The sequence below is a fragment of the Camellia sinensis genome, chromosome 6, assembly GCF_055761805.1.
Source record: "Camellia sinensis isolate YWXY chromosome 6, ASM5576180v1, whole genome shotgun sequence".
Classification (NCBI taxonomy): domain Eukaryota; kingdom Viridiplantae; phylum Streptophyta; class Magnoliopsida; order Ericales; family Theaceae; genus Camellia; species Camellia sinensis.
In genome coordinates this window covers 109,565,067-109,590,865 of record NC_138966.1, presented here as the reverse complement: position 1 = coordinate 109,590,865, position 25,799 = coordinate 109,565,067, and the positions used below count along the sequence as shown (strand labels likewise).

At 33.8% G+C, this 25,799-nt stretch overlaps 1 protein-coding gene and 1 pseudogene across 1 annotated transcript in view; one reads left to right on the top strand and one right to left on the bottom strand.

The window, feature by feature from the left end:
* Window positions 1-22,672, bottom strand: part of LOC145789102 (uncharacterized) — a 249,534-nt gene extending 226,862 nt beyond the window's left edge. The window contains exons 1-4 of the mRNA XM_082874431.1: window positions 19,379-22,672; window positions 18,798-19,185; window positions 18,360-18,405; window positions 15,573-16,819 (exon numbers count right to left, since the gene is read on the bottom strand). Coding sequence (XP_082730557.1) covers window positions 18,372-18,405; window positions 18,798-19,185; window positions 19,379-22,481 — 3,525 coding nt within the window. The 5' untranslated portion in view covers window positions 22,482-22,672 and the 3' untranslated portion in view covers window positions 15,573-16,819; window positions 18,360-18,371. The remainder of the gene's footprint in view (window positions 1-15,572; window positions 16,820-18,359; window positions 18,406-18,797; window positions 19,186-19,378) is intronic.
* On the top strand, window positions 9,999-11,498 carry LOC145793493 (uncharacterized; annotated as a pseudogene).
* Window positions 22,673-25,799: the final 3,127 nt, after the last annotated feature.

The following is a 25,799-nucleotide window of genomic DNA, read 5'->3' as shown; positions in this document are numbered from 1 at the left end:
GCCAAGTGAAACGACCTCCCAGCTCCAGCCACCTGAACAAACATTCGGACGTCTTATTAGGCTACAGTTGACTGAAAGTAAATCAAGTATGATTTTAATAATTATCTGACACATAATATGATACTCACCAATGCCTCAAGATAAGGCCCAACTCCTTGATATCCAGACTCAGACACGTGGCTCGGATTCCCGACTAGTAGGTGTGTATGTCGCCGATACCACAACATGTAAGGGTCGGAAGAGGGGATCACCTCATCGCTGTAGTCAGCCTGTACAATACTGTCCCGGCGGGCATCCCACAACTGTATATAGGGCATATAAAACAGATGCCAGCCAGTGCTAGCTCGGCCACGCCTATTAGTGACGTGCAACTGCCACTCAGTGTCGAACCAATCCGGCACGGACTGCACTCGACCAAACTGTCGGAGGACATGATGGGGGAGATGCCACTCAACCACGTCAAAACAAATAAGTGGCACTCTCGCCATCCATATCTCCTGACCCAGTCGGTAGTAGTCGGGGAGCGTACCGAGGACCCCAGCGTAAGGCTGCCAGATAAACTACAATGACGACAAATAAATTAAATTTTGCTCGTGAACTCAAAACATATACAATTAAGAAGACAACTAAAACGCAATCAAAAAATTTCATACCTCGCCCTCGATCATCCGGTCCAGCTGGTCTCTATAAACTACCACTACGTGGGTGGAGACGACCTCATGGCCCATGTCAACCCTCCACCGGCTACCTTGCGGTCCGGTGGGCAACTGCATGTCCCCCTCACCCATAGGAAGCTCACCAGGACCAACCGGTTTGCCGCCTAGACAGGGCAATGCGAATCAATCTCTCCCATGCCCAAATCTGCAATAGTTTAAACACAATTACAATACTGATATATGGCATACAATATGAATTGACATGTATTAAAATTCTTACTGACCTGTAGCAACACAAGTGGTCTTCCAATCTCCCTCGTACCCACCTGAGCTGCTCGACATAGCATCCTATACAACCATGCCAGAGCCGTGCTACCCCAGCTGTACTGCCCAATCTCCTCAATGTCTCTCAGCAATGGCAAGTACATCAGCTTGAGTAGGTTCTGTGACTTATTAGGGAGAAGTACCCCCCCAATAAGCCACAGAATATATGCTCGGGTATGCTGCTGTACCAACTCATCTGGAGCATGATCTGGAAGATGAGCAAAGTGCTTGGCCAGCAACCTCACCCTCAGTCTACTTGCCTGTAAATCTGCTGGTGTAGGTGTTACTCCCAATAGCTCAGCACATAGGGTTATCCACTGCTCTGTCGCGAAAGATGGGTCAACTCCAGTAACTGCTCGGCCATCAATCCGAAGACCATATAGGACGGATACGTCCTGCAACGTGACGGTGGCCTCCCTGATTGGGAAATGGAATGTATGAGTCTCTGTGCGCCACCTCTCGACGAGAGCAGTGATGAGTGCGTGGTCCAGTCGAATGTGCCCGATACGATACACACCATAGAATCCTGCGCGTAATAGATACTGCAAGACTCTATGGTCCAACGGATGCTCCCACAATCCAGAATCTACCCGACGGCATGTCAACACGGTGCGCGCCTCATCCTGCACAACAGAATGACCAGTTTAAATAATAACATTATCACGAAATATACAACAAAATGCAATGTATTTTAATTGTAAGCGTAAAGTCCAACAAACGTTATTGTATACCGGACGGTCCCAAATACTGTCAATCCGATGTGCCTGTCTGAACAGTGGAACCTCCTCAAGTACATGTGCCATGAAGCCTGTACAACTGAAATATTAGATCATCCATATCAAAATCTCATTTAATCATAACATAATAACAAAAAAACTATAATTATTGATTTTCTACTTAACGATTTAAAATACAATGAAGTAAATCTTATGGGTTCGAGAAAAAACAAATTTATGTGCCACTTACACGGAAGCAATTCGAAATTAATGATTACATTTATGGCATATTTGACAAAACTTAAATATTGATTTTGTAATGCTAAAAGTTTGAATAAATTATAAATTTTGCAAATTACATATAAAATTTGTAATTGTGAACAATGACTGCAACATTCCAATTTTTAAAATTATAATTTACACTTTCGGTTAATATTTTTTAAAATTTGTAAATTTTTTAAATTATAAAATGTGAACAATGATTGCAACATTCGATATTAAATTTATTCAAAAAAATAAAATTTTGAAATGGTAGAAGAACTACGTGATTAAGTATAGAATCTTGTAATACACATTTCGAATCAAGTACACAGTTCAAAACTAGTACACATTTTCAATAAATTATGCAAGTTTGAATAAATTATACACATTTTAAATTTTGCATTACACATTTTGAATCAAGTACACATTTTGTAATACACATTTTAAATGTACGACCCTGTTTAAAAATAAAGAATTTAAAAATACATAATTAAATGATCTATTACAAATAAAGAATTTAAAAATGCAATATTACAACATGTAAGTATTACATAGTCTTCATCGACCAAGTCGCGCTGGACATGTTCGCCTGTCATGACCTGTCTGGTGGCATTCACTGCAACGAGCTGTCAAACGCCTGTCTGATATATCCATCTCATTCGGAATACGAGCCATAGATGTACGACCCCGTTTTACTTCTCGCAGACGAAGTTCATTAGGCATTAAGGTCCACTGCGGATCATCCCAATAATCTTGATGCGGTATTGGATTGAATTTAGTTTCCCAAACCCTCATGTATACAGGAAGCCTATATACTGGATCAACGTACTGGAATGGATTGTCACCACATTCAGACATTACAGTGAGCATATGGGAACATGGATAGTGTCTTATCTCATATTTCCCATAACTGCACATGGGTTGATTCATCCGCACAATCTGTCTATTGCGACCTCGTCCACGGCGAAAAGATGTTTGCACCTCAAATACACGGCGGGGCCTATATGACAATATTGATACAAACTAATCAAGTTCATGTTTTTAGGTGTAATAAACTTAACAACATAATAATAACAAATTTTTCACATTACAAACTAACCTGTCATACGATATCAACTGGAAAGTATTTCCCCTTGCGATACCCTCTTCGATAGTTTTTTGCATCTCTCTAGGGTATTGGAACTCATTGCGTACATCTGTTTCAGCTTGGGCTCCCATCTCGTCAAAATATTTGACGAGCCGTCGAAATGTAAATTCAACCATAGCTGAGATTGGTAAGTTCCTTGCACCTTTCAAGACGCTATTGAAACACTCTGCATCATTACTAGTCAATACCCCCCAGCGATATCCACCGTCATATGCAAGGGCCCAGTCCTCAGGATTCATCTTGTGCACCCAATTGATGGCTTCTTGGTTAATAGCCTGTATCTGATCTAAGTAACCATTACACTTTCGTCGTTGATCAGCACTCCCTGCTTTCCATAGAAGTTGTTCGAGCTCCTTATTTTTGAAATGTATGTTAAAGTTACTGCAAACATGTCGAAGGCAATGCCGATGATATCCAACAAATTAGAGCGAGGGATTCAGCCAATGCCGTCTCACAGCAGCTAAAATACTCTCAGCTCGATCAGATATCAAAGTCACTCCCTGTCGGTCCATGACGATATGTTCCTTGATATTTTGAATGAAGAACGACCAAGACTCCAAACTCTCCCTGTCGACAACAGCGAATGCAAGCGGTAATATTTTGGCATTGGCAGTGACAATCGTTGCTACAAGCAACACACCAGTGTATTTACCGTATAAGAATGTACCATCTATAGTTATAACAGGCCTACAATATCTAAAGCCATTGATGACGGGTTTGAAAGACCAGAAAACAAAGTGGAAGACAGGCATAATGGTTGTATACCCGGTATATCTGTGCTTCCATGTCACGATGGTGCCAGGATTAGATGTCTGTAATGCATGCATGAATTTAGGCAACTGCCTATATGATTCATCCCAATCACCGAATACCATTTTAATTGCCTTTGCCCTTGCATGCCACGCTTTCTTGTATGATATACTATAGTTCATGGTCTTTTTTATATCTTCGATCACATTCTTAATTGGCATATCAGGTTCATTCTGCATACGACAATCAAATATGAGTTGGATTATCTGGGTGTGAACACTATAAACAAACAAATATGTATATATATGTAAACATTTATTTTTTATACTAACCGCAACTTGTCCCAAAATATGAGAAGCAATGTAACTGGAGCTAATATTAGTGTGGTCCCTGTTCATTTGTGGGTATAAACAATGGTGAGGACCCCTGTACTGCTTTATTTCAAAAAGACCATGTTTCCTACTAAGAGATGCACGCAACCACCAACTGTAGTCGTGCTTGCAAGCAGACACCCAAAAGTCTCGCTTGGAGGTTACGACCTTATACTCTCGATTATTTGTTGCATGGTACAATTTCACAGCATGTAGAAGTTGCTTCTTATCAACAAAAACCATTCCTCTGTCCAACTCTAGATTTTCAGCGCTCCAGATCCGGTTACGGGGAACGACATCACAGGTACTAATGTCAAAATCACCACCCATGTGAATGTTGTCATAGAAAGGGATTTCAACTCTAGGTGGAATGGGGGCATTTTCAGGGTCAACGGGAGCCTGGACGTCATATTCTTCATCATTATCATCATTTGATCCGCCTAATAAATTTTCTTCATCACACATTTCATTGTCGTCATCGTTTAGGGCGACATCAGGACCGTACATGTCACTGTCAGCAAACTGCACCTCGTTCACTGTTTCAGCCATATTACCAGCAACTTCAACTGGAGTGGTATGATGGCTGCATGTGGGCACATCTTGTGTGTTATTGTCAAATTCATAATCATATCCACCACGTGAACTTGATTCTACACCATGGCCCTGAAATGACTGTTGTGTGTAGCACAGTGGATAACATTGACCTGATTCATACATAGGAGACTGAAACGCTGTTGTGTCAATTCCATGCGTCAGCAATGTAGTGAACGGACGAGAATCCATTTGTGTCATGTTCGGGATATTGTGTACAACCTCTTTAGGAATGTAGACTTCCAAACAATTTGGTGCTTGAAAACTTGCACCGATACTTAATATGGTGTTCAATGCCTCATCGTCATTGATCGGTAATATCTTGTATTTGTTGTGTGTTTGCCACTGGCGATAAGGATATCTACATTTGAAGGTCAATCGGACACTTTCCCCGTAACTTGCCACCTTTGACATAAACATCTCCTCCAAATTGCTAAGTGTGGTGCCAATTTGCACCGCATATATCCCTTTCGGCTCAGCATCATATGAGACGCCTTCATCGGGATCCCGAATTATGTTTTCCCCCAAATAGAAAATAATTGGAACAGTCTCCATATACTTGCTTCAATTAAGACAAAAAAACATTAAAATAGCAACAATATACTTATATCTCCTTGTACTTGTAAAAGAATTATATGAATTTTAACTCATTCAATTACAATTACTTGTAATGCAAAAACTTTATTTAAGTAATCAGCAATTGTAATCCAACAACCAGTATTGATTTTTGAATTAAAATATGAGTTAAAATAATGATAATGCTTTAGATTTTTTAGCTTTTTAAGAAACAAATCTTACAACACATACAAAATTAACATCATGTTCTTCTGTTATGCTTTTTACATTATTTATTATGATTAAGATCATGCTCTTGTGCACATTAAAACAAATTCAGCTAAGTTTTAGGTCTGAAAATCTTTTATTAATTTTGTATAAATTATAAAAAAATGATTATAAATTATAAAGTAACAACATTTGTAATCATTAAATAAATATAATTGATGTAAGTTGATTTAGGTAATTGATAAATTATAAATCTAAGTAATTTACATAAACTTATGAGTGTAAGTTGTTAATCTTGTTACTTTGAGTGTAGGTAAACTTATGAGTGTAGGAAAATCCAACAATGTTACGAGGTAGGTAAACTTATAAGTGTAGGTAAACCTAACTTTACATCAAAGTACCAACCTACATCAAAGTAACAATATTTCTAATTTACCTAAATTTCTAATCATTACATAAATTATGAGTGTAGGTTGTGAGTTTATATAAATTATAAAGTGTTGGTAAACTTGATTTATACATAAAGAAATTTGATTTATACATATTCGTGACCGCGCTTATAAGTAAAATATGTAAAAACGTGTTTTCAAAACACATTTTGAACAAAAATTCAAAACCAGCACTCACTCTTCTTTGTCATAGACACTCACACTCTCTCTATATCTCTCTCTCTGACACACACACCCACAACACTCACACTCACATGAAACATATATAATTTTTAATATATATAACTTTTATCTTATAAAATTCAGAACAATTAATTTTTTTTTAATTTAAATTTTCTTTTCAAATAATTTATTTTTCCAATTATTTTTATTTTTTTTCCAATGAATTTTTTTTTTTTGATGTGAGTGTGAGTGTTGTGGGTGTGTGTGACAAACAAGAATGAGTGCTGGTTTTGAATTCTTTGTTGAATTTTTACATTTTGCTTAGAAGTGATTATTATCCACGGGTCAACAGTAAAACCGTGGTTTGCAACCACGTTTTTTGAAGATAGAAAGAATTACTTAACAAAAACATGGTTATGTATAAATCAAATTTCCTTAATCAGATTTACTTTAAAAAAATAATTACTTCAAAATTTATGTATAACTAAAATTTCCTTAAAAGCGTGATTTGTAACCTAGACAGATATATCAATAATTTTGAATATGAAGACATTACGAAGATTCTTCTTTTATTTTTCTGTTCATATAATTTTATACTATAATTTGTATCAAGTATTGTATTTATTTAGTGCGATTGGACAAAATTGGACAAATCATACAAAAATCTTAAATCATAGTGTAACTTTTTCTATGAAATTATTATTTTTTTCATTGAGTTCAAATAACTCGACTGATTTTGTATGACTTGTTCTTAATTTTTATTTCAAATATTGTTCACGTCATTTTTTAAAAGTGGTGGTCCAATTAGTGAGATTTATGGACAATTAAAGACAAGTTACTTTTATTTGCTCAAGCTTCTGCCAACAGGGACCTTAATGACAAAGTTATTTGATAGGTTATTTCCTATGACATTATTCCCTAACTTAGGGAAATAACCTCATACGAAATAACATAGGAAATAATTTAGGGAAATAACGTAAGAAATAACATAAATAAAAAATTAATGAGCTCTCATAATTTTAAGCAATATAAAAAGACATAACAAAAAAATTATCGACCTGAATCGAGTCAAACTTGAGTTTCATTAATATTAATGAGCTCTCATTATGTGTTAAAAATTAGGTATGCTCCTTTCAGATCTCAAATTGAACTCTCAGTATGTGTCATGTTTATAGGTATTAATTGAGATTTGTCGGATCTACGTGGAAGGGACGTTTGGTGTGGATTGTAAGATTAGTCGATAAATATGTAAACTGATTCGGACATCCGATTATCATAAAAAGTTAAAACTTAATTGAATAAACATAATGCAGGCGCATAGAGAATAAGTCAATTGGATAATTCAAGTGGGTAAAAATTATCGAGAATGACTCATTTTATAAATCAAATATTTTAAGGAGGAAAAACTCGAAAATGAAATTCAACCCTAAATGGGCCATGAAATTCAAGTAAACTATACTTTTTATATTTAACCACGAATAGATTTGAATTTAGTGTATAAATTTAGTCAAACCAATTTTTCTTATCGTAGGGACATGTGGCATCAATGGCATATTTTACAGTTTTGTTTTTTTTTTTTTTGTTTTTTGGGTCAACATTCTAAGTAGTTAGATTTTTAATTTGTTAATAAAATTTTAGTGTACTACTTAAAGGGTCGCCCATAGAAAATATTAACAATAACAATCACTCTTTAAAAAAATTTAATAAGAAAACGAAAGAAGGCCTACACCGACATAAAATTCAATTATTTGACTTTTCTATTTTGCCATATCCCTATCTCCAAAATATATATATATATATATATATTTGTTCTTGGCCAAAATTATGAGAAAACTTCCATAACAATTTCTTATCACAAATTTTGTTCCTTACTTTTCAATTTCTTATTCTTACTTAAAAAATTGAAATTTAGAACAAAAATATTTTTGTTACTTTATTAATTTTAAGTTATTACTACTCCACATCACCTAATTAATAATAATTTTTACAGCCAAATTAACGTTTCTCTTTCTTATGTAATTAATTAACAGCATTAAAATTATTGTAAATATTTAGTTACACTTTAGCTGCATAGGACTAAGGTAATTTATTGGAATGAAAATAAAAGGGAATGGCATAATTATTCCTTAAATATGTTTTGATTAAAAAGAAAAATTTGTAGAAAGTGAAAGTGAAAGTGAAAGAAAAAAAAAATAATAATTTGCAAATTTTGAAAGAAAGGGATAGAAAATTTTGAAATTTTAATTATAGATAATTTTTATGTAGACAAAATTAGATTTTCTTGTGTTTTGCCATGTTTTTTTCCAATAAATTATAAAGTTAGTTACGATAATAATATACAAGAAAATTATTATTATTATAGATAATTATTTATTGTGTAAAAATTATTTGTTCCTAAAAAAAATCATATAACATTATTAAAAAAATTTAACTTATCATAAATTTCTTAAACCCTAATTTCTGAAACCATAACCCTCATTTCTGATTTTACAATTTAAAACCCTAACCCTAATTGAAAAATGATTTTACATTCATCAATTCAAAACCCTAATTAAAAATCAAAACCCTCATTTCTGATTTCACATTCAATAGAAAACCATAACCCTCATTTTCTCATTTCAAACATAATATTTAAAATTTTCTAAACAGATTCAACATTCAACAGATTTCACATTCAACAGATTTCACAATTATAAACAGATTAAAGATAAATATAAACCATTCAACCTACACATTCAACAGATTTCTAAACAGATTTCACAAATATAAACCCTAACCCTAACCCTAATTTAAGATTTAATATTTCACATTCAACAGATTATATATAATTAAAATTCAACAAATTATCTATAATTAAACGCATTCAACAAATTCAACAAATTATCTATAATTAAAATTCAACACATTCAACATTCACATTCAACAAATTATCTATAATTAAAATTTCACAAATATAAACCCTAACCCTAATTTATTATTTCTGATTTCACAACATTTTATTCACAAATATAAACCCTAACCCTAACCCCACATTCATGAACCCTAACCCTAATTTATTCACATTTTCACAAACACAAATATATTCACAAATATAAACCCCAACCCTAATTTATTCGCATTGGAGTAGATGATAGAAGCTATACCAACGATAGAGAGACAGTACTGAATCAGAGAGAGCTCGACAGAGAGATAGCAGGGAGTACAGAGACAGAGAGAGAGGAGTCAGAGCGAGAGACAGAGAGAGTAGTAAGACCGAGAGAGACATAGCAGGGAGCGAAAAGAGCAGGGAGGGAGAGAGGAAATGTAACAAGCGTGAATGCAAAACACGGGGCTGGGGGATCTTATATAAGTTTTAAAATCATGGTTGTGAACCACGATTTCACTTAATGAAAAAAAAGACTTTCCTAAAAAACGTGGTTTAGAAAAGTGATTTTAGAACAAATTTTTTTTGACAAAATCGTGGTTACAAACAGCGAGTTCAGAACAAAAATTTTTTCTCATAAAAGCGTGGTTTTTAACAGCGAATTCAAAACAAAAATATTTTTGGATGAAATCGTGGTTTGTAACAGCGAGTTCAGAAGGAAAAAAAATTAATTAAAAGCGCGTTTTGTAACCGCGATTTATTAATCAAAATCGCGTTTTGTAACCATGCTTTTAAGACTTCTCCGATTTCAGGCGGATATATGTTGAAATCGTGGTTCACAACCACGATTTAGCTTATTCTGGGAAATCTTTCAAAACTAAACATAGTTTGGGAATTGAATTGTAAATTTGACTTATTTTGGGAAATGCCCCCATTTCTAATTCCACTCTTTCAAAGCCATAATATGCTTTCTTTCTCTTCTCACCTTCACCTTCACCTTCACCTTCACCTCGTTCTCCTCTCTTTCGTCACCCTCCAGTGCTTCACAGTCACCACGGCAACATGCCACGTGGACGACGAGACAGGCTTATTGGCTTTCAAATCGGGTATAACAGCCGACCCGTCCGGCAACCTTAACTCGTGGAAACCCGGAACCGATTGCTGCAAATAGTTCGGCATATCATGCGGTGGTAACAACCACCGGGTCACAATCCTAACCCTAGTGGGTCAGCCCGACCAATCCAACACCTCCTTGTCGGGTACAATCTCCCCGTCTCTCTCCAAACTCCACTACGTGGGTGGAATTTAACTCCAAAATCTCCAAAACTTTCGGGTCCTTTTCCAAATCTACTATTCTCTCTACTAAACATTGCACGTCTACATTGAAAACAGTAACATCTCGGGTCAAATACCAGTCAACATCGGGGACTTGACCCGACTCGTCGCGCTGAGTTTTGCTAGCAATCGGTTTTCGGGTCCAATCCCGAGTTCGATTTCCAAATTGACTCAGCTGGGTCAACTCAAATTCGGCGGAAATCTTCTCACCGGTACCGTACTGGCCGGTATTCAGGAACTCAATAAGCTAACCCCACTGAGTTTGGACCGGAACCAACTCACCGGTACCGGACCGGACATTTTCTCGACCTTGACGGAGCTCCGTTCACTTTTACTTTCCCACAACAAATTTTCCGGGAAGATTCCTTCAACAATCTCAGCTCTAGCACCGAAACTTATATATCTAGAGCTCGGCCACAACTATTTCACAGGACAAATCCCAGATTTTCTCGGAAGCTTTCACGCACTCGACACTTTGGATCTTTCATGGAATCGATTTTCTGGGACAGTACCAAAATCTTTTGGGAATCTCACCAAAATATTCAATCTCGATCTTTCTCACAATTTTCTCGTCGACCCATTTCCAGAAATGAGTGTGAAAGGTATTGAATCTCTAGATTTATCATATAATGGGTTTCATCTGAGTGAAATTCCTAAATGGGTCACTTCATCTACTATAATATACTCTCTCAAGCTCGCAAGATGTGGGATCAAGATCGAGCTTGATGATTGGAAGCCAGTGGAGACCTATTTTTATGACTACATTGATCTTTTCCGACAATGAAATATCGGGTAGCCCGTTTGGGTTACTGAACCGAACCAAACCAATTATTTGGTGGGTTTTCGGGCCTCGGGTAATCGGATACGGTTCGCCATGGAAAGTGTGAAATTTCCCAATACTTTGAAGGATTTGGATTTGTCAAGAAATTTGGTGTTTGGGAAGTTGCCTAAGGCAATTTCTGGCAAGTGCGTTTTCTGGAAATGATTGTTTATGTGGTTCTCTCTTGTCACCCTGCAAAGCATAAGCATAGTTAGTAGGAGACTAACCAAGGTTAATACGTTTTGTTTGTATCATGAGATGAGAAAACAAATAAAATTATAATATATTTCCTCACTTGGGAGAAAAATGGTTGTAATTTTTTGTTTTCTTATTTGAATGATTAATGAATAAAGCAAGATATTTTCATTTTATTTGTTTTTGTATTTAGAGGGGTAATTTTAGTATCATAATTTTTTTTTGTAAAAAATAATTTTGATTTTTCCTCAAATCACACAAAAAATTGGTGAGAAACAAAACTTCTCAATTTTCAGTAAACTCTCTTTTTCAGCGTTTCTCTTTCTTTCACTTCTTTAATCATCCACAAAAATTATAAGAAATCAAATCATATTCTTTGTTTATTTCTTTCCTCTCTCTCTCTCTCTCTCTCTCTTTTTTTATTTTTTTATTTTTTTAAAGCTTTTTCTCACCAAATCCTTCCATTCAGAGTGTGAGGTTGGAGAAGAATGAAAGGAGAATAGTAAACTTTGATTTAATCAACATTTAAGTTATATACATCTTTTTTATGCTTTTGTATTTCCAGAGCAGTAGCTTTTCTTTTCTTTTCCTTATATAAAAAAACACTTTGATTGATTGTCCAACTTTTGGTCTGAATAAATCAGCACACCCGTTTTAAATGAAAAATAGGCTTATTTTTAAGGAAAAATTACAATCATGGTGAAAGATGAAAAATGATTTAAAAACATGATGGATGCAACTTTTTTTTGTTGCAAAGAATTCATAGAAATAGTTACACCTCACCCCTTTTTATGAATATTTTTGGGTCAATCCACTGTGATGCAATTCCCAATTTTTAAAGAACTGTTGAAAATACGGAATTAACCACTGCACTACTGATAACTGTGTGAATAAATGGTAACTATAATATTTCATTACATTCACTTAATTTTTGTGTATAATTTTTTGATACATTACACTTGGCCCATTTTAATTTTGATCATTTTCTCACTTGAACCTTCCATATTTGAAATGAATAAAGCTTTGGACCCCCAGCGGGGGTACTGGGGGTCACCTCCCATTGGTCCAAAAAAAAAACAGTTTTTTTTTTTTTTTTTTTTTGAGTTTTCAGCCAACCCCAGGCCGACACGTGGCACTGGGGGTCATCCCCAGTGGGGGCCTGTAGCATTGCTGATTTGAAATTTTTCACAATTTACTTCTAAAACTAACTTCCGTTCAAATTAGACAGAAAATACTACATTAATTGTCTGAAGTTTAGATTTATATTAGAAATGTGAATTATACATTATTAAATATGTTTATACAAAAGTTAGCTTTTGGAAAAAACTTCAAAAATAAAGATCCAAAATGGAGGAAAAAACTATAAGAGCTAAAATGAAAAATGACCAAACATGAGGAGAGCAAAGTATAATATGCCCCGTGTTATTTTAACATACATGCTCTCAAAGCAAGTTGTAGCAAATTTGTATAAAATTCACTTTCGGAGTGTTCAAATAGCACAAAAAATACTAGACAGGATTAGTCAAGTGAACAGAAATATCAGGGACACTGAAAGAAACCAACTTTTAAGTTTGCACACACGGTAAATTGATACAGAAGTCTCTTACGCTGTGTTTGGTTGGGGGATTTGGGAAGGGAAATGGAAAGGGAAATGGAAATGAAAGGAAAAGGAGAAAGAATTAATAGAATTCCAAATCCCAACTATGTTTGGTTGTGTTGGTTATAAAATAGAATTGATGTCCTAAAAGGTATCCTATTTCTTTATTTATTTCTCATCCCCTTTCTTTTCCCATATATTTTTTATTATAACCAAACATAAATAGGATTACATTTCTCATTCCTTTTCCAAATCCCACCTCAAAAACTCCAACCAAACACAGCATTAGTGATTTTGCAGGTTCATAATACATAAAGAAAACCTGAACGCATGGATTACACAAGTAACAATATAAAAATCACATATATAATCATGGTACACATACCTCATGATTATACAAGTAATGATATAAAAACCACACATATAATCATGGTACACATACCTCATGAACATACTGCATTCTCGCTCTATTTAACAACCTGAATCTCATCTCAAACTCATCACAGGCCATGCAGTCACCCCAACTTCAGGCAGAGTTGGTCGTATGACTGGGACCCGTTTCACTACTGAGAAAGCTTCATTAAGACATGCAGCGTGGCTCATGAACTGAGATACCTTCTGCAGATAATCAATCAAAAAATTTAAATAAATAAAAAAATGTTAGGCACCAATTATGCATCAGGTCTTGCCCCCTTCCCTTGAAGACTACTTAAACTGCTGCAAGCAAAGAATAGATGAAAAGAGGGACCTTGTTTTCTTAACACCACGAGACTTATATGTGGTCCAATCCTAGTTGATAATGTAAAAGAATCAATAAAGAAAAGATCTCCCAATGAGGATTACATTTATCCCAAGCCTACTACCTCCATTCACTATTAATTCTGATGGGGTACATCGATGTAACATGACATTTTCTCCTTTTTTTTTTCCTTGCAATGTTTCAATTCTAAAAAGAAATATTAGCATCAAAAAGGAAAACCAACATTCAAAGTCTAGTCATCTTGTCAATATACTGAGGCCAAGTAGCCAACATGTGCCTACTTCTTCCAAGTAGGTGAGCAGCTATTTAAAAAAACCTTGATCTAGACAACATCAAGTGCAATTCCCACACTACCATGCAAGCTTGAAATGCCTAGTAAACACTCAGCTTTCTTTACACTAAAAATGGAGAGAAGATACCCTTTATGATTTTTATCAAAGATGAGGGTGCCAAAGATATCTTAATAATGATTTCTTAGCATGAAGGCATATAGTTACTACCCCTCTAGGGGAAAAAAAATGATATAATCACTCAATAAATAATTTAAAGACGGGGGCCTTAAATAATGCTATGTTCCAAAGATGAATGAGTAAAAAAACACCCCCCGCGGGGGGGGGGGGGGGGGGGGAAGAGAAAAAAGGCATACAATATTAAACAGTATTACAATATTCCAGCAGGCAGAGAAGACTAATTATTCATCCAAAGATCCAAAACAAAACCAATTATAATAAGCTTATTTTGTATAGCATGCTCTATTTGTGCAATCAGGTTAAAATAGAACAACTTGGGGAATGTGGCATTTTGTAAGATAGAACATCTTAGGAGATATAAACAGTAGAGAGAGAGAAGAAAAAAGTAGATTTTTTGTTACACGGGAATTTTTGTTTTAACAAATGGTTTATTTACTCTCAACACTGGTGCATGTAATGCACTTCCTGTTAATTTGGAAAGAAATTGTGACAGGTCATTTCAGTCTAAAAACCACAAGGCATTAAGTGGTTATTTCCAAATGGTTTATGGGGTAAACTGAAAGTTCCCCAATTGTAAACTGCAAGTAACCAATAGATTACAACACATAACCTACCATTTGATTTAGTTATTAAAAAACCAACAGGGAAAGAACAAAAAGCAAAATCTTTTTATTAAAAAAATTATCAGACCAAATAAAAAAGAGTCTTGTGCTATGAGTTGGTTCAAAAATGAAAATTGAAGTAAGCCATATACTTGCGTGATGCTAAGTTAGCAATATTTTCTTTTCCATAGCCTATTTATAAAATATTCAAAATTTAGAAATTTGATTCTTTTTCGTTTTTCAAGGTTAAGCCATCAACCAAAAATAGCAATTAAGGTGAAAATACTCTACAAAATACAATGTCAAGAGTTAAATGGTACTCATTTTGTGATATATCAATAACTTGAAATAAGAAAAATAGCAGTTGGAAACTAAATTAACTAGATGAAATTAACAGTCAGTTTGAATAGATGTAGATTTTAAATCAAGGATTTGACCTTAATCATTCAAAGACAATAACTCAATTTAGATACAATAGTTTACTTATGAATTTCAAGATTAAAATAAATAACGTGAACATGATGGATTTAAAACAACTATCTAAAACTAGTTATTTGAAATCACGTTCAAAGATTCTCTTTCTAGCTATAAACCTACAAAAGTGTCAACTTATCTTATTCCATTTTTTTTTATATTATCTATTTGATCTACAAATTACAATACATTGATTTGAAAATCCACAACTATCCAACAGAACCTAAATGCCACACAATAACTGACCTTATCATCCATGGTGACCTTCAGCTGCAAGCTTTGGCTCTTCTGCTTCATCTTATACAACCTTCGTCCCAAGATTACAAAACCCATAACTGCTGCGGCCACCGAGATTGTCCATCCTGGGTTAGCCCTGCAAGCAAAATATTTCAAGAACTCAAATGGAACCTTCCACCACACAACAACCCTCTTCTCTTCCTCACTTGGCTTCACTGATCCTATGGCAACACTTTCTTCACCACTCGAAGCCACATCTCCACCGGCCTCGCCATCTCAACCTTTGTCTTCCCCCAAAAGCTCTGACCTTTCAGGAGAATTTGCATTATCACCAATATCCATCTCTGTATTGCGATCAAAGTCCCCAAATTTCATCGAAATTGGTCCAATTTTGCCAGGATCAGACAACGATTTTCCCAAATCCTCACCCTCACCTCCAATTTTATAGTTTTGGAGCATTACTCTACATTATTCTTCATTTGATATTTGTCAAGTTATTTTTGAAAAATCTAACAAAAAGTATTGAATCTCGTTATTTTAACGGATAAAGTATCAAGTGAAAACATTACATGAATTTGAGGCAGAAGCAAAAATAATTTTTTTCTAAATCATATAAATAATTGTGGAGGACCAATGATTTGCCTTTGCCATGTATAAAAGGCAAGAAATCTTAGTGAAACACTTTCGTTTGTCCAATACCAAGACTTTAGGCGTCCTATTTTCCATTCTTTTTCTTGTGTGATTGGAACTCTAGTTATGTATTGATTATAGATTTGAAGAAAAGATTTATGCCAGAAAAATGAAAAACTTGGAAAAAAGTAAATAAAATACCTACATTACAATGCCATCACAAAGTCACTGTCTTTTTTTATTTATTTATTTATTTAAAAATTATCAACAAAAGAGAAAATTTTATTGATGAAGACCAACATATAAACAAATAAAACATCAAAAAAGTGAAAAAAAGGAAAGTGCGAGACTGCATCGTAGCAAGACCGATCCCAATTAAGTTGACACTGAAAAGCAGACATAATAATTTGCAAGCACATCACTGCGAGTTGGTGGGAAACAAGAAATGAACTAAAACAACCAAATGACAAAACAGGGAACAACTCTAAGCCTTTACATAAAAGCTGCAATAGCACTATGCAGTTCCAGGCAGTCAGCCACACATCAGTCCTAAGAGATATATGTGCACCAGCCAATGCTTCTTCTAACTCATTAGCTCTTGGTCTTGATCTTGGTGGCCTTTAATCCTTCCAAACAGCATGAAATCATTAATATGAGTAGATGACCTTGTGAAAGAAATGGAAACAGCATGAAGAAAGAAAAAAATTAAAATTAAACATGGAAACATGGGTGGCTTAACCATAAAGCCAATAAAACCCTTTCTATAAGCCTTAATTTTTTATGGTCCTAATTTTTTGAAAGCCTATACATTAAGGGATAGATTCTATTCAAATTTATTATTGTAAAAATATTTATTAAAAAAATACAATTTAACAAGTTACACCCCTCTCACATCATATTTTAATGCAAACCAACACAAATAAACTAATATAAGCAAAACTTATAAACAAAAGTCAAAATGTCCTATACATTTATCACTTTAATAAATTTATTAGTATCATCACGAGTATTAAATAATCATTTCACAAACACAAAATATATATGTATAAAGTTTCAAAATTTTCTCATTATTAAACTAAGAGGCAAATACGTATTAAAAAAAAAATCACTTAAGATTTATGAGTAAATAAATCCAATTAATATGACTTCTTAGTAATTATCCCATATATTAAGGTCCTATATAACTATAACATTTTTTCCCCCAAAAAATAAGGCCATGCTGGTTCACATGGAAAAACAAATCCAAGAAGACCCACATTTTTTTGAAAATCTATAGGTTATGATTAAAATTTCATATAATTCTTACATTTGTTTTTGGTAAATTATACTCACCTATCTTGAGATTTGAAGATTATACGTTTAGTTTCACACTTTCGACATAATTACACTAACGTTCCTAAGGCTTTGATTTACATAACACTTAGGCCTCTTCTTACCAGTAATTCGTTAGTTGTATAAATAATTAAAAAAATAATGTTATTATCTCTTTTCTACTAAAATATATATTTATATTTATTTATTTCAGTATCTACTCACTATTGGTATTAGTTTTAGTCATTTTAACCATACTAAAAGAATCCCATAAAAAAAAAATGCTAAAAAAGAAATTAATATAATTATGTCAAAAGTATAGAACTAATGTATTTTTTTAAAATCTCAAGGGAGGATAGTGTAATTTATCCTTTATATATATACAAAAGAAGGCCCTGATCCAAAAAAAAAAAAAGTTCATTAGAAAAGACGCTTTTAATTTTTTTTTTATAGCTAGGTTTTAAAAAAACACAATTGTCTTCACTTTTACTGATACAAAAAACAGTAGATCTAAAAAAATGAAAGTTCAAAAGTTTAAAAAAGTCGCGCCAAACCAAACCGACCCCCTCTGTCTAGCTTGCTTTCTTCAATTCAAGTCATGTTTGAATAATTTCTAATTTTGGAAGAAATTGTTGATTTTTTATTTAATTTTAAAAATTAAAATCACTAGATGACGACAGTTTCAAAAATATTTTATAATAATAGTAAATTAGTCATATTATCAATTAAAAAAAAAAATTGTTAGCAAAACTTGAATATGAAGATTTACTTAGTAAATTTTCATCACAAAATCACAAAAAATATTAAAAAATAAAAATGTCACATACAAATTTATCTATTTTGATCTCAAGTTACCTCAAAAGGCTTTCAATTAGACTGGATGGCTAAGGGTGCCAGTTGCCTGCATAGTACAACCACACTTTGTAAGAAACGGAGCAAGCAAATTCGAAATACAGAATAAGAGTAGAAAAGCTAATGTGGAATTTAGAGCTTATAAATGTATAAAAAATATGAGCAACTCACATGTCAAATAAATTCAAGATAAATAAGTAGAAATTTTTTATTGAAACTATTCATTTAAAAAGCTTGCAAAAATCCAATGAAAACAACCCACTAAATACACCAACATGAAGATTTAAGATGGTTTTAAATTAGCCATTAAAAAGTTTTGTAAAATGCTAATTAGAATAAAAGAGCAGAAAAATAGACTAGAAAAGGGGGTTGAAATTGAACAATCTAAGAAGAAAATGGAAAACAAGAACAACATATAGTCCAAGGACAGAAGGCAAATACTCAAGAGGTTGAGCAGTTGAAATCAGTTGTCCCAATGTGATCATGTGGAATTCATTTTGCAGACGTGACCTTCGATCATCTGATAGCTTCATGGCAACTTGTCTCATGGTTGGCCGAGATAGTGGATTGGCTTGCAAACATGCAAATGCTAGTTTTGCAACCACAAATACTTGCTCTGCCGCTTGATTCTCAGGTGCTGCGAGACGTTGATCCAACACATCCTTCAATAATGTCCCATGTGCAGTTGATGTGGATGAGGAAGAGGATGACGATGATGACAGAAAGTAGATTAGATCACCCGGATGTTTCCCCATAATCACTTCCAATGTGAGAACCCCAAAACTATAAACATCGCACCTCTCATTCACTTCCATTGTATAAGCAAGTTCTACCAAATGAAACAAATAACCAAGAGAAGAAAATAGTAATTAAAAAAAGACAAGAAACATGCTCATGCTCATGCTCCATATCAAAATAACAATTAGAAGTTCAATGGTCCTTTCAATTCGGGTGAAATAACATCCAAGATTAGAAATCTCTTAATATGCAATGATTGATAAAATAAAATGAACATTACATACCAGGAGCAGTGTACCCAAAGGTCCCAGCAAATGATGTCCAATTGGATGAGTCAGGCTTCAAAAATCTAGCTGTGCCGAAATCGGATATGTGAGCCACGGACTCTAAATCCAGCAAAACATTCTTGCTTGATATGTCTCGATGGATGATTGCTGGAGAACAGTCGTGGTGCATATAAGACAAAGCATTTGCCACATCTTTGACAACATTCACTCTCTTAATCCAATCAAAGTATAATACATGAGCCTCTGTGCTCAATATCTTTCCCAAGCTTCCCCCTTCCAAGAACTCATATACCAAAAATGAGTGCCTTTGGTGTGAACAATAGCCATAAAGTTCTACAATATTGCGATGGCGAATCTTTGTTAATGTACTGATCTCACTCGTATAGCCTTTCAGATTAGCCAAATCACCATCAGATGATATGTGAAGTTTCTTCACAGCAACTACTTCATCAGTTGTGAGATTAGCTTTGTAAACAGTACCACATCCTCCCTCCCCAACACAATATTTGGTACTAAAGTTTTCAGTTGCTTCAATGATGCTTTCATACACCATTTTTCCGTCATAGCTCCAAATTGCAAACAATTTTTCGTCATTTACTCGTCTTGGCTCATTTTTCGTGTTCTTATATTTTTTACAAAAAACCAAGAGTACTATTCCGACAACCATTATTGAAAGAAATAGAAATCCTAAAAGAAGAACAATTAGTAACACAAGTTTGTTACTCTCCCCATTGTTCATTTTTGCTGGACAAGTTTTCAAACCAGTAGCATTACCACATAAACCTTTATTGCCTCTAAGTGCCTCAAATGGAGCCTCTCGGAAGGCTTTGATGTTAGGAATAGGACCATCCAATTGATTGAAAGATATGTCTATCGATGTCAAACCTAACATATTATCAAACAATGATGGAACGAAACCAGAGAGTTCATTGTGGGAGAGATTCAATGTTTCTAACCTTAGCAATTCTCCAATCTGCTGTGGTATCTTACCTATTAGCAAATTATGACCAAGATCAATAATTTGAAGGTTATGGATACGACCTATTTCAGCAGGAATGCTTTCCCCAAATCTATTATTGCTCAAATTCAAGTTCCAAAGTTTCTTGCACTCTCCTAGTGCTGTAGGGATTGAGCCACTTAGATTATTTGCTGCCAAGTTAAGGATCTCTAAATTGGGCAACTTACTTAATTCTAGAGGAATATTGCCTAATAGATAGTTATCATCCAGCTTAAGGTTGAATAGTGAAACCAACCTTCCCAATTTCAATGGGATCTGGCCAACTAGATGATTTGAAGAGAGATCAAGAATGGATAGCTGAGTTGCCCCTACTGATTCAGATGGTATCTTACCAGAAATTTTATTGTTAGACATTTTGAGGCTAGTTAAATTCTGGCATTTTCCCCAGTTTTTAGATAGCTCACCGTAAAAATTGTTATGACTCAAATCAATGTAATCCAAGCTTGGGTATATGCCAAAATCTTCTGATATATTTCCCGAAAATTGGTTTCCCTCAAGCCTAACTCTGTACAAGCTAGAGCAATTTCTCAAGCTTTTGGGGATGGGACCCGTGAGACTGTTGTCAGTTGCAAATAAATGTGTAAGTAATCCACTAAAGCATAGGTTTTCTGGTAAATGACCAATGAGCTTGTTGTATCCTATCTGAAACCATTTCAAATGTGTAAGATTGTTCAATCTTGGAGGAATAGAGCCAGTGAGTTGGTTATAACTGAATAGCAAATGACCAAGTTGTTTTAAATTTCCTATCTCTGAAGGAATGGAGCCTGATAATAGATTTAGAGTTAAGTCTAAATCCGTCAACTTTGTCAAGTTCCCTATAGATGCAGGGATTGAACCGGTGAGATTGTTTGTTGAGAGTGCGAGTTTAACGAGAGACGTCAGCATCCCAATATCTTGAGGGATTGATCCGGAAAGTCGGTTGTCATAAAGGTACAGAGTAGTCAAGTGGCCCAAGTTCCCTATAGATGTAGGGATTGAACCAATGAGATTGTTTGTTGAGAGTCCGAGTTCAACAAGAGACCTCAGCATCCCAATTTCTTGAGGGATTGATCCGGAAAGTTGGTTGTCATAAAGGTACAGAGTGGTTAAGTTGACCAAGTTTCCAATTGAAGAAGGGATTGAACCGGTGAGATTGTTTGTTGAGAGTGCGAGTTTAACGAGAGACGTCACCATCCCAATATCTTGAGGGATTGATCCGGAAAGTCGGTTGTCATAAAGGTACAGAGTAGTCAAGTGGCCCAAGTTCCCTATAGATGTAGGGATTGAACTAATGAGATTGTTTGTTGAGAGTCTGAGTTCAACAAGAGACCTCAGCATCCCAATTTCTTGAGGGATTGATCCGGAAAGTTGGTTGTCATAAAGGTACAGAGTGGTTAAGTTGACCAAGTTTCCAATTGAAGAAGGGATTGAACCGGTGAGATTGTTTGTTGAGAGTGCGAGTTTAACGAGAGACGTCAGCATCCCAATATCTTGAGGGATTGATCCGGAAAGTCGGTTGTCATAAAGGTACAGAGTAGTCAAGTGGCCCAAGTTCCCTATAGATGTAGGGATTGAACCAATGAGATTGTTTGTTGAGAGTCTGAGTTCAACAAGAGACCTCAGCATCCCAATTTCTTGAGGGATTGATCCGGAAAGTTGGTTGTCATAAAGGTACAGAGTGGTTAAGTTGACCAAGTTTCCAATTGAAGAAGGGATTGAACCGGTGAGATTGTTTGTTGAGAGTGCGAGTTTAACGAGAGACGTCAGCATCCCAATATCTTGAGGGATTGATCCGGAAAGTCGGTTGTCATAAAGGTACAGAGTAGTCAAGTGGCCCAAGTTCCCTATAGATGTAGGGATTGAACCAATGAGATTGTTTGTTGAGAGTCCGAGTTCAACAAGAGACCTCAGCATCCCAATTTCTTGAGGGATTGATCCGGAAAGTTGGTTGTCATAAAGGTACAGAGTGGTTAAGTTGACCAAGTTTCCAATTGAAGAAGGGATTGAACCCGTGATATTGTTAGTAGACAAGCTAAGCTCATTGAGAGAGCTAAGCAATCCTATTTGTTGAGGAATGGAGCCACCGATTTGGTTTCCATACATGTACAAGATCCTTAGATTAGTTAGTTGGCCTATTTCGGTCGGAATTGTTCCAGAGAGATTGTTGAGAGGCAAGCTAAGGTTGGTGAGTCTCCAAAGGCTACCAATATGGGGAGGGACGGTCCCGTAAAGTGAGTTGTTCAAAAGTTCAAGGGTAAGGAGATGAGGAAAGGATGAGAAATTAAGATTAGAAAGAGTACCTTTCAAACCACAACTCTGAAGGTCTATATGGGCAACTCTACCGGCCTTGTTGCAACGAATTCCAAGCCAAGTGCAATGGTTGGTTCCAACCCACGAGGACAGGAGAGTTTGACTTTGGTTGTGGAGGCTAGCTTTCCAAGTCAAGAGAGCCGTGGCTTCAATTCCTTGTTTTCCAGTTAAGGACGAAGCAAAAGCAGCATAATTAAAAAAAGTGGGCAATGCAAGGATGATGAGGCAGAGTAAAAGGGGTGGGAAAGAAAGAAAGTGGTTGGGAAGTGTATTGGGCAAGAATGTCATTGTAGGCTTGTTTGTTATTAATAGAATAGAATAGAAAGCTATGAAAGACAGTAATAGGATGGAGGGATGAAGAGCTGCAAGAGCATGGAGAGGTATTTATAGATAGATAATACAACTTGGAAAATTATTAGTTGGGTTTGAAAATTCTAGTGCAATTCCTTTCAATAGTCTTGGTTTGGATCCTCCGCTAAGATCATGCCAGATCGATGCATATGAAAGACATGTCTTTGGACCATCACTTTTGTAACAAATTATACAACATAAGAATAATATCAGGATATAATTATTAGTTGGGTTTAAAAATTCTATTCACAGTGTTTGATTTTAATTTTCTAAATTGAATTTTTTATTTTTTTCTTTTTTTGTGTTTTTTTTAAAGTAATTTTTTTACTTTTTTAAATGTACTTTCTTTAAATGTATCTAAAAAGTAAAATATCTATAAAAAAATATTTTAAAAAATCAATAAATACACAAGAATACGAAAAATATACTGAATTTTTATTTATTTAATTTTTTTTTTGTATTTTTGGTATTTAGTTAAATTTTTTAAAAATAATTTTACAAATATTATACTTTTTAAGTATATATTTATGTTAGGTATGTGTAAAAATTAAAAAAATTATTTAAAATATTTAAAAATTCAGTATAAACAAAAAATATAAAAAAATAAAAAATTTTAATTTTCTGAAAAATAAATTTTAAAATCTCAAACCAAACAAGCTGATTGCAATTCCTTTCAATGGTTTTGGTTTGGATCATCCACTAGATTATTTTTCATAATTTTTTTTTATTTTTAAATCAATTTTTTTTAAATGCAGTTTTCTTAGATGTATCTAAAAAGTAAAATATTTGTAAAAAAATATTTTAAAAAATTAATAAATACACAAGAATATAAAAAATGTATTATTATTATTATTATTATTATTTATTTATTTATTTTTATTTTTTTTGTATTTTTGATATTTAGTGAATTTCTTAAAAATAATTTTATAAATATTATACTTTTTAAGTGTATATTTATGTTAAATGTATGTAAAAATTAAAAAAATATATTATTTAAAATATTAAAAAATTTAACATAAACAAAAAAAAAATACAAAAAATAAAAAATTTTAATTTTCTAAACAATAAATTAAAAAAACTCAAACCAAACAAGCTGATTGCAATTCCTTTCAATAGTTTTGGTTTGGATCCTCCACTAAAGTCTGGGTTCAATTTTGGCAAATTGATGACCAATAAGATCATGCCAGATCGATGCATATGAAAGAGATGGATCATAATCTAAGCACCAGATTAAAGGATATCTAAGAAATTTTGTCTATTGTACAACAGAGATCTGGACCATAATCTTACTATTTGCAAATAAGGTATTACACAAATTTATTATTATAAGCAGTTATTTGTATATAACTGTCATGGAAAATTCTCTTCATATATACAAAGTATGTAAAAAAAAAAATTCATAAGAATAATGTATTAGTGTTATTTTGATAAATAAAACTAATTTTTATCTATGTTTTGTTTTAAAATAAAAAGTAATCAGCATCATTTTGTATCACTTTTTATTTGCATATCATTACTTAACTATTATTCATGTATTTATTTGGGGGCACTTACCAATCAATCTTATTAACTAGACTTATTTACATACAAGTCATGACTGATAAATTTATCAGTATAAATTTATTTATAAAAACAAGAGAGACTAATAAATTTATCAATTGAACTTTAACAAGTAATAAGTTTCAAAAGTAAAACTTATTAGTAATTTACCTATTTTGGAATCTATATGATAATAGTATATTAAATGTAATAGAATTCACTACTTATAATAACTTTTAAACCAGCCCATAAGTTGGCTACTGCTTTAACATGTTTGCTTAGTTAGTGATCATGCTTCCATTAGTCCTCAAAAAAAAAAAAAAAAAAAAAAACTTTTAATCATATTAAATTTGGATGATTAATTCTGATTATTATTGGAATTATCCTACTCTGGACTAGCAGTCATGAACAATTTCAATAGAGATTTCCAATACTTGTGATAACTTTTAATCATATTAAATTTGGATGATTATTTCTGATTATTATTAGAATTGTCATACTCTAGGACTAGCAGTCATGAATAATTTCAAAAGAGACTTCCCATACTTCAATATCTTTTAAAAGGAATTACCTCTACCAACAAAATTGAAAAAAATTACCTCTACCAACAAAATTGAATAGTCCTAAACATAAGGAGGGCAAAATAGAATTTATTTTAAAAAAATTACCTCTACAACAAAATTGAAAGGTGTCACTAATAAATACATTTTTAGAGATAAAACAATCTCACCCCAAAAGGTTTATTTTTAAGATAAAAATTTTGGCTCCGAAACAATAATAATTCATTACAAAATGTCCAATGTTGTCTTAAAAATACAACAATAGTAGTTTTATAATTAAGATATTTCATCAAAAAATGGTTTCGTCACTAAAATTTTGTGACGCCCCCAAAATAATTACAATAATCCAACTGCAAGCACTAGTACAAGTGATCTAGATACAATAAGAAGCTTTCATTAATCAGAGTTAATATACAAAAGGTGACACATGCAATACACATTCATAAATCGTTCATCCTAAATCTACAGTATTACAAGACGTAAATAAAGAATGAAAGCTAAACAGATATTCATATGCCCTAATGGCTTACATCTTTCCAAGACCGTGCTTGGTTACAACAAAATGAGACATAAGCTCAGTACAAATAAAGCCCTAGGCTTGTACAAAAGGTGAATACAAAATAAACAAAAGTGAGCCTTCAGCTCCACAATCATCCCAAGC